This window comes from Pagrus pagrus (assembly GCF_965226575.1).
Source record: "Pagrus pagrus genome assembly, chromosome: 1".
Lineage (NCBI taxonomy): Eukaryota > Metazoa > Chordata > Actinopteri > Spariformes > Sparidae > Pagrus > Pagrus pagrus.
The window spans coordinates 38,141,668-38,151,667 of NC_140185.1; the positions used below are offsets into that span (position 1 = coordinate 38,141,668).

General features: G+C 45.2%; 1 protein-coding gene and 1 pseudogene across 3 annotated transcripts in view; one reads left to right on the forward strand and one right to left on the reverse strand.

Moving 5' to 3' along the window:
- Positions 1-10,000, forward strand: part of fhod1 (formin homology 2 domain containing 1) — a 63,417-nt gene that overhangs the window by 46,551 nt on the left and 6,866 nt on the right. For both annotated transcript variants that reach the window (XM_084348941.1, XM_084348942.1), the window contains 6 exons: positions 3,961-4,118; positions 4,271-4,327; positions 5,904-6,053; positions 6,292-6,461; positions 6,846-7,427; positions 9,949-10,000. The exon at positions 9,949-10,000 is cut by the window's right edge and continues 104 nt beyond it. In XM_084348941.1, coding sequence (XP_084205067.1) covers positions 3,961-4,118; positions 4,271-4,327; positions 5,904-6,053; positions 6,292-6,461; positions 6,846-7,427; positions 9,949-10,000 — 1,169 coding nt within the window. The remainder of the gene's footprint in view (positions 1-3,960; positions 4,119-4,270; positions 4,328-5,903; positions 6,054-6,291; positions 6,462-6,845; positions 7,428-9,948) is intronic.
- On the reverse strand, positions 8,614-9,422 carry LOC311254905 (annotated as a pseudogene). The gene has a single exon. The product of its transcript is annotated as an uncharacterized misc_RNA (transcript).

Genomic DNA, 10,000 nt, shown 5'->3' on the forward strand with positions numbered 1-10,000 from the left:
GAGATCTGTGACATTTCCACTGACCTTCAGTTTAACAGAAAACTCTCCTACTGTTGTTTTCTCCTCTCCCTCTCTGTGTCCTGGACCTGGACCTGGACCTGGACCTGGTCTGGGTCTGTTGTCCTCCTGCGGTTCAGATCAGAACAATAAAAACTCATAAACTGGAGCCGATCTTTAACTGCTGGAGCCGCTAAACACAGACTCTGATTACAGACCAGCAGCTCTGCTGAAGTACAGTTACTGTAGTACTGAAGTACAGTTACTGTAGTACTGATGTACAGTTACTGTAATACAGTTACTGTGGTATTGAAGTACAGTTACTGTAGTACTGAAGTACAGTTACTGTGGCACTGAAGTACAGTTACTGTAATACAGTTACTGTGGTACTGAAGTACAGTTACTGTAATACAGTTACTGTGGTACTGATGTACAGTTACTGTAATACAGTTACTGTGGTACTGAAGTACAGTTACTGTAGTACTGAAGTACAGTTACTGTGGTACTGATGTACAGTTACTGTGGTACTGATGTACAGTTACTGTGGCACTGAAGTACAGTTACTGTAATACAGTTACTGTAGTACTGAAGTACAGTTACTGTGGCACTGAAGTACAGTTACTGTAATACAGTTACTGTGGTACTGATGTACAGTTACTGTAATACAGTTACTGTGGTACTGAAGTACAGTTACTGTAGTACTGAAGTACAGTTACTGTGGTACTGATGTACAGTTACTGTAATACAGTTACTGTGGTACTGAAGTACAGTTACTGTAATACAGTTACTGTGGTACTGAAGTACAGTTACTGTGGTACTGATGTACAGTTACTGTGGTACTGATGTACAGTTACTGTAATACAGTTACTGTGGTACTGAAGTACAGTTACTGTGGTACTGATGTACAGTTACTGTAGTACAGTTACTGTGGTACTGATGTACAGTTACTGTAGTACTGAAGTACAGTTACTGTGGTACTGAAGTACAGTTACTGTAGTACTGATGTCCAGTTACTGTAGTACAGTTACTGTGGTACTGATGTACAGTTACTGTGGTACTGAAGTACAGTTACTGTGGTACTGATGTACAGTTACTGTAATACAGTTACTGTGGTACTGATGTACAGTTACTGTAATACAGTTACTGTGGTACTGAAGTACAGTTACTGTGGTACTGATGTACAGTTACTGTGGTACTGATGTACAGTTACTGTAATACAGTTACTGTGGTACTGAAGTACAGTTACTGTGGTACTGATGTACAGTTACTGTAGTACTGAAGTACAGTTACTGTGGTACTGAAGTACAGTTACTGTAGTACTGATGTCCAGTTACTGTAGTACAGTTACTGTGGTACTGATGTACAGTTACTGTAGTACTGAAGTACAGTTACTGTAGTACTGAAGTACAGTTACTGTGGTATTGAAGTACAGTTACTGAAGTACAGTTAATGTAGTACTGATGTACAGTTACTGTAGTACTGAAGTACAGTTACTGTGGTATTGAAGTACAGTTACTGTAGTACTGATGTCCAGTTACTGTAGTACAGTTACTGTGGTACTGATGTACAGTTACTGTAGTACTGAAGTACAGTTACTGTGGTATTGAAGTACAGTTACTGATGTACAGTTACTGTAGTACTGATGTCCAGTTACTGTAGTACAGTTACTGTGGTATTGATGTACAGTTACTGTAGTACTGAAGTACAGTTACTGTAGTACTGAAGTACAGTTACTGTGGTATTGAAGTACAGTTACTGAAGTACAGTTAATGTAGTACTGAAGTATAGTTACTGTGGTACAGTTACTGTGGTACTGAAGTACAGTTACTGTAGTACTGAAGTACAGTTACTGTGGTATTGAAGTACAGTTACTGAAGTACAGTTACTGTAGTACTGAAGTACAGTTACTGTGGTATTGAAGTACAGTTACTGAAGTACAGTTAATGTAGTACTGAAGTATAGTTACTGTGGTACAGTTACTGTGGTACTGAAGTACAGTTAATGTAGTACTGAAGTACAGTTACTGTGGTACAGTTACTGTGGTACTGAAGTACAGTTACTGTAGTACTGAAATACAGTTACTGTGGCACTGAAGTACAGTTACTGTAGTACTGGAGTACAGTTACTGTGGTATTGAAGTACAGTTACTGAAGTACAGTTAATGTAGTACTGAAGTACATTTACTGTGGTACAGTTACTGTGGTACTGAAGTACAGTTACTGTAGTACTGAAGTACAGTTACTGTGGCACTGAAGTACAGTTACTGTAGTTCTGAAGTACAGTTACTGTGGTATTGAAGTACAGTTACTGAAGTACAGTTAATGTAGTACTGAAGTATAGTTACTGTGGTACAGTTACTGTGGTACTGAAGTACAGTTACTGTAGTACTGAAGTACAGTTACTGTGGTACAGTTACTGTGGTACTGAAGTACAGTTACTGTAGTACTGAAGTACAGTTACTGTGGCACTGAAGTACAGTTACTGAAGTACAGTTAATGTAGTACTGAAGTACAGTTACTGTGGTACAGTTACTGTGGTACTGAAGTACAGTTACTGTAGTACTGAAATACAGTTACTGTGGCACTGAAGTACAGTTACTGTAGTACTGAAGTACAGTTACTGTGGTATTGAAGTACAGTTACTGAAGTACAGTTAATGTAGTACTGAAGTACAGTTACTGTGGTACAGTTACTGTGGTACTGAAGTACAGTTACTGTAGTACTGAAGTACAGTTACTGTGGCACTGAAGTACAGTTACTGTAGTACTGAAGTACAGTTACTGTGGTATTGAAGTACAGTTACTGAAGTACAGTTAATGTAGTACTGAAGTACAGTTACTGTGGTACAGTTACTGTGGTACTGAAGTACAGTTACTGTAGTACTGAAGTACAGTTACTGTGGCACTGAAGTACAGTTACTGAAGTACAGTTAATGTAGTACTGAAGTACAGTTACTGTGGTACAGTTACTGTGGTACTGAAGTACAGTTACTGTAGTACTGAAGTACAGTTACTGTGGCACTGAAGTACAGTTACTGTAGTACTGAAGTACAGTTACTGTGGTACTGAAGTACAGTTACTGTTCGTTCCTCTAATAAAAACTTTTATTTTGACACCTGAAGTTAAACATGAAGACATTTAGACAGACAGCCTCTGTGTGTGTGTGTGTGTGTGTGTGTGTGTGTGTGTGTGTGTGTGTGTGTGTGTGCGTGCGCGCGCGCGCGTGCGTGTGTGTGTGTGTGTTGCTGGTGGCTCTGGTCTTGTGCGTGGTTTTGGTGGGTGGAGTCTAATCTCTGGTGTTTAATCTGCCTGGAGTTTGTTTTGTTGTTTGCAGTGAAGAGAATCACTCTTTGTTTTTGATTCAAGTGATTTTAATGTTTCTGTTTCACACGATGTCCAAAAACTCAACAGATCTCCTGTTCAGACTCAAACCAACGTGTTGGTCCGTCTCTCTGTACTGTCTGACTTCCTGTTCAGACTCAAACCAACGTGTTGGTCCGTCTCTCTGTACTGTCTGACTTCCTGTTCAGACTCAAACCAACGTGTTGGTCCGTCTCTCTGTACTGTCTGACTTCCTGTTCAGACTCAAACCAACACGTTGGTCCGTCTCTCTGTACTGTCTGACTTCCTGTCCGTGGCTCATTGGTTCCTACTGAACACGTGAATCTAAAGTCTGTGTTTTAGATCTAAACCTTAAAAACCGGAATATATATAAAGAATCAGAGCAGACGTGAGGAGACAGTGAGACAGGAGACAGTGAGACAGTGAGACACGTTCACTGCTGGTTCGAGTCTCAACATGAGATGTGATGAGAAGAAAACCAGAGAATACCATCAGTTATATAAATAATCAGGACGTCTCTGCGTTGTGTTGAAACTGATGTTTGATCCATTAAACGTCAGATTCTGCTGCGTGTCGGCCATCTTGTCTCCGTCTCACCTGGTTACCTGTCCCGCCCCCTGCAGAGACACCTTCCTGCGCAGCCTGGCAGCCACTCAGTGGGAGAAGAAGAGAAGAAGTAAACACCTGAGCCAGAGCAGGCTGTCCTCGTCTGATGATGTCATAACGCCGAGCCTGCAGCCTGCAGAGGAGGGTGGCAGTGTCCCACCTGAGGAGCCGGCAGGTGAGAAATAAAAACATCACTTTGTTCATGAGCAGAATAATCTGATGAAAAAAGTAGAAATATAAAGTTGATCAATATTTTATGGTTCAGTTTATCTCAGTCAACATTAAAGGAACAGTCCAACATTTTGATACATCTGCTCTCGTCTGCAGTCTCCACATCGAGCAGTTTGGACACAAACGGACCGTCAGACTCTCAGAATGAGCCCGGTAAGAGACTACAGTTACCCACAATCCTCTGCTCCCTGTCTGTCTGTAGCTCTGTCTCAATTCAGGGTCTGCATCCTTCAAGGACGCGAAGGCCGGGTCCTTCAGAGAGACCTTGAAGGCCGCGTCCACCGTTGTTAAATGGGACGGTCCAGCCTTCGGAGCATTTCCTGGTTGCCTCACCAGATGTTCCCGCCCCTTACCCTCACGTCACGATTGTGAATGAAGAGATGCATTAAAGTCTGTTCTGGTTCAAATCTATCAAACGTGTACATGTATTTGTGTGTGTACAAAAATTAAAGACAAAATGTGTCAAATCTAAATTGAATCATTAACATTACAAAATAAACATTAAGAAAGTTAACATGTGGAGGTTTTATAGTCCCTTGAAGTTTAACATATCTGGCGTCGGATGTTCAAATGAGTAAAAACCGAGTATAAACCCATTACTTACATTTGAATGTCATGCCTGCGCCACTTGATGTCGCCATTTTCTCTTGCTTCCTCTTCTGTTTCGGGACTAAGCGGCGCGCAAAGGATCTTGGGATATGGGAAGGATAGTAGCGGTGCGTCCTCCAAAAAGAGGGAAGTGCAGGCTGCGTTTGGAGGAGCCTTTGAATTGGGACAGCCTTCGCGCAGTGTTGTGACGTAATTGGCCTTCAAATGCGCCCTTCGAGGGCTGCAGCCCCTGAACTGGGACGCAGCCGGTGTCCTCACTGCAGCCCTCAGTCAGTCTGTTCTGAAGTCAGATCTAACTGAGAGTGGTGATGATGCTCCACCTGGTGGAGGCCAGGTGTCACTGCAGCTGTGAATAAAGTCTTATAAAGACGAAGCTGCAGGTCAGCTAATAAACTGCCTCCAGTGATGTCGTTCAGTGGCTCAGTTGCATTGTGGGTAATGTAAATGTAAATGTTTAGCATTTAATGAAGTGTCAAACTAATTTGGGTGATTTGATAATTCTGACAGATGAGCTGCAGCTGACGTCTGAAGGACTGACGTGTTATTCTCTGTCCACAGTTAAATTAAGCTTCAGGATGTTGAGTGATTAAAATACTTCAGCTCCAACTTTATTTTCCTGAAGGCAGGCAGGTGTTAAACACAGCGGGGACAGTCACAGTCTGATGCTTTCAAACCATCAGAAAAGAAACAAGTCTTCTGAGATGAGGTGGTCGAGCTGCCTCCACTGACAAAGACTGAGAGAGGAAACTTTGACGTCTGTCTGTCTGTGTGTGTGTGTGTGTGTGTGTGTCTGTGTGTGTGTGTGTGTGTGTGTGTGTGTCTGTGTGTGTGTGTGTGTGTGTGTGTGTGTCTGTCTGTCTGTCTGTCTGTCTGTCTGTCTGTCTGTGTGTGTGTGTGTGTGTGTCTGTCTGTCTGTCTGTCTGTCTGTGTGTGTGTGTGTCTGTCTGTCTGTCTGTGTGTGTGTGTCTGTGTGTGTGTGTGTATGTGTGTCTGTGTGTGTGTCTGTGTGTGTGTGTCTGTGTGTGTGTGTGTGTCTGTCTGTCTGTCTGTGTGTGTGTGTGTCTGTGTGTGTGTCTGTCTGTCTGTGTGTGTGTGTGTGTGTGTGTCTGTCTGTGTGCAGCAGCTCCGGTGCAGCGGCAGTGCAGCACTCTGTCCAACGACAGGAAGTTCCTGCTGGACATGCTCTACTCCAAGACGTCCACCACAGCTCCTCTGAGCCCGACGGCTGCTGCTCCTGACACCACCGAAGAAGAAAGCAGCTTCCTGCCCGGTGAGAGAGACTCTGCTGCTGCTGAACGACGTGTCTTGAATACTGTCCATAAACAAAGAATACATTAAAGCATCTTTGAGGGATGTTTTAGAAAAAACTTTAAATGTACTTTTAGTTTAGTTGGAACCTTTAAAATTAAATAAAAACAACAGTTGATGTTTAAATCTCTGCTCTGTTCTGTTGGATCTGGAAACAGAGTCAGAGTGAGACCTCTCCTCTCTGTGTCCTCTCTCCTCAGGTGGAGATCTGGGCGGGCGGGGTCGTGTGTTGGAGCGTCTGTCCAGCTTCAGAGCGCGCTCAGTCGAGCTCTCCTGCCCCAGTGAGAGCAGCGCCTCCCGCAGGGCGGAGCTGGAGGGGCTGGAAGGCTCGGCCCAGGCAGCGCTGGCCCGGCTGGCTGAAGAACAGCAGGTCTGAACACACGAATCGTTCAGTGTGGACACAGTCATTTACTGTTTCACTGCATCATCAGGCTCACACCACAGTTAGACTGTGCGTTAAGCCCCGCCCCTCTTAGTTACTGTTGCTACCTGTCCATCTGTCCTTTTTGATGAGCACATGTTCAGTTGACAGTGATTGACAGCAGGTTGATCATCAGTCTGATTGATTTCAGACTGAAGTAAACGGTTCTGGTTTTGGTTTCATGTCCAGTCCTTCATCATGTGGACAAACAGCTGTCAGTAGTTACTCTTGTTTAACTGTGATTGGACGATCATGTTCGGGGGAGGGGTTTAGTGAAGGATAAGCTGCCACATTAATATTCAGTCTCTGATCTGATACCTGTCTGACCATCAGAACCGACACCTCCGTCAGCAAAGTAGCATCGACGTGGAGAGCCACGCCCGCCACCTGGAGACCACCCAGATGACCCCGCTGGGCCCCGGGGGCCCCGCCGACGCCTGGCAGCAGCTGCAGCCGAGCGCCGACGCCCTGCGCATCAAAGACCTGGACTTCTCCGACCTGCTGGACGAAGAGGACATCGACGTGTTGGACATGGACACCTACGACTCCTCCTCTGCCCCCACCTGCTTCTCTGGCCTTCCTCCACCTCCTCCTCCTCCCCCGGGCCTGGTTGGTTCTCCTCCTCCTCCTCCTCCCCTTCCTCCTCCACTACTGGGCACTCTAGCCCCTCCTGCACCTCCTCCTCCTCCTCCTCCTCCTCCTCCCCCCGGTGCTCCTCCTCCTCCTCCTGCCTCTCAGAAGCAGAAGAAGAAGACGGTGAAGTTGTTCTGGAAGGAGCTGAAGCAGGCTGACGGGCCTCACAAGTGTCGCTTCGGACGGGGGACAGTGTGGGCGTCTCTGGACAAGGTGGCGGTGGACACCTCCCGACTCGAACACCTGTTTGAGTCGAAAGCCAAGGAGCTGCCTGTTGCCAAGGTAACCAGGCCTGTTGTAGCAGGGAGGACTGACAGATGCATTGTGGGAAGTGCTGAGAACAGCATGGCAGTTTGTCTCTACTGAAACATTTAGAGACGCAGAGAAGAAGAAAGGTTACAGCCAGTACAGGTGTTACAGGCTGAACAGCTCAACAGCTGCTGATCAACAGCTGCTGATCAACAGCTGCTGATCAACAGGTTTCACCATATAACGGATCAATGAAACACGCTAGAGACGATTGATAAACTCTGTCTCTGTTAGCAGAGCGCTGACATGTTTATTGATACAGTGATAATGTTCTGATCCGTAGATAACTGAGTTCAATGTTCCTTTAAAAAACTAATTTAATTGATCCTAAAAAATGTTTGTTTATGATAAACTTTGGTTATTGGCTTATACGTCATTATCAGTTTAAATTCAAGCTGAATTTCAATATTACTATCTGCTTTAAAATCCCGTGTTTGACTGTTGTTGTTGCTTTATGCTTGTTCTGCTGAAGCAGCCTGAGACGAGAGCCTGCAGACACAACTCAGGGCTGAAACACTCCTGGATCCTCGTTCATCTTAACATTCTTAGAAAAAACACTAGAATGAAAGAAAGTTGCTCCAGAGTTTATTTAGTGATTATTATCAGTTTGTGTGTCACAGTAACATTTGAATAAACGGGCTGAAAACTGTCGATGATTAAAACCATAAAAAGGATCAAATGTTAAAACAACAGGAACATTTATCAGAACAAAGTTCAGTTCAACTCAAAGAAATTAAATAAAAACCTTGAATGTAAACAGCAGTTTTATAAGAAAGTCAAAATAATAATGAATCAAAAGTGATTTAAAATAAGATGATGATGTAACCGGATGTTCCTCTGGTCCAGTCACAGCCGGCACACAGAACACACAAGCAGCTGGTCTGTTCTGTTCTGTTCTGTTCTGGTCCTGTCTGGTCTGTTCTGGTCTGGTCTGGTCTGTGCCCTCGGTTCTGTTTGGCAGACGTAACAGCAGGACTGATACTGAGTCAACTCACCTGAGTGATTTTACTGACCTGCTGTCTGTGTCTGTGTGTGTGTGTGTGTGTGTGTGTGTGTGTGTGTGTGTGTGTGTGTCTGTGTGTCTGTGTGTGTGTGTGTGTGTGTGTGTGTGTGTGTGTGTGTGTCTGTGTGTGTGTGTGTGTGTGTCTGTGTGTGTGTGTGTGTGTCTGTGTGTGTGTGTGTGTGTCTGTGTGTGTGTGTGTGTCTGTGTGTGTGTGTGTGTGTGTGTGTGTGTCTGTGTCTGTGTGTGTGTGTGTGTGTGTGTGTGTGTGTGTGTGTGTGTCTGTGTGTGTGTGTGTGTCTGTGTGTGTGTGTGTGTGTCTGTGTGTGTGTGTGTGTGTGTGTGTGTGTGTGTCTCTGTCTGTGTCTGTGTGTCTGTGTGTGTCTGTGTGTGTGTCTGTGTGTGTGTCTCTGTCTGTGTCTGTGTCTGTGTCTGTGTGTGTGTGTGTCTGTGTGTCTGTGTGTCTGTGTGTGTGTGTGTGTGTGTCTGTGTGTGTGTCTGTGTGTCTGTGTCTGTCTGTGTGTGTGTGTGTCTGTGTGTGTGTGTGTCTGTGTGTGTGTGTGTGTGTGTGTGTGTGTCTGTGTCTGTGTGTGTGTCTGTGTGTGTGTGTGTGTGTGTCTGTGTGTGTGTGTGTCTGTGTCTGTGTCTGTGTGTGTGTGTGTGTCTGTGTGTGTGTGTGTGTGTGTGTGTGTGTGTCTCTGTCTGTGTCTGTGTGTCTGTGTGTGTGTGTGTGTGTGTCTGTGTGTGTGTCTCTGTCTGTGTCTGTGTCTGTGTCTGTGTGTGTGTGTGTCTGTGTGTCTGTGTGTCTGTGTGTGTGTGTGTGTGTCTGTGTGTGTGTCTGTGTGTCTGTGTCTGTCTGTGTGTGTGTGTGTCTGTGTGTGTGTGTGTGTGTGTGTGTGTGTGTGTGTGTGTCTGTGTCTGTGTGTGTGTCTGTGTGTGTGTGTGTGTCTGTGTCTGTGTGTGTGTCTGTGTGTCTGTGTGTGTGTGTGTGTGTGTCTGTGTCTGTGTGTGTGTCTATGTGTCTGTGTGTCTGTGTGTGTGTGTGTGTGTGTCTGTGTGTGTGTGTGTCTCTGTCTGTGTCTGTGTGTCTGTGTGTGTGTGTGTGTGTGTCTGTGTGTGTGTGTGTGTCTGTGTCTGTGTCTGTGTCTGTCTGTGTCTGTGTCTGTGTCTGTGTGTGTCTGTGTGTCTGTGTGTGTGTGTGTGTGTCTGTGTCTGTGTCTGTGTGTGTGTCTGTGTGTGTGTGTCTGTCTGTGTGTGTGTGTGTCTGTGTGTGTGTGTGTGTGTGTGTGTGTGTGTCTGTGTCTGTGTGTGTGTCTGTGTGTGTGTGTGTGTGTGTGTGTCTGTGTCTGTGTCTGTGTGTGTGTCTATGTGTCTGTGTGTCTGTGTGTGTGTGTGTGTGTGTCTGTGTCTGTGTCTGTGTGTGTGTCTATGTGTCTGTGTGTCTGTGTGTGTGTGTGTGTGTGTGTGTCTGTGTCTGTGTCTGTGTGTGAGCAGAAAGGACCGGACACTAAGAAGTCTGAGATTCTGGTTCTGGACCCGAAGAGGA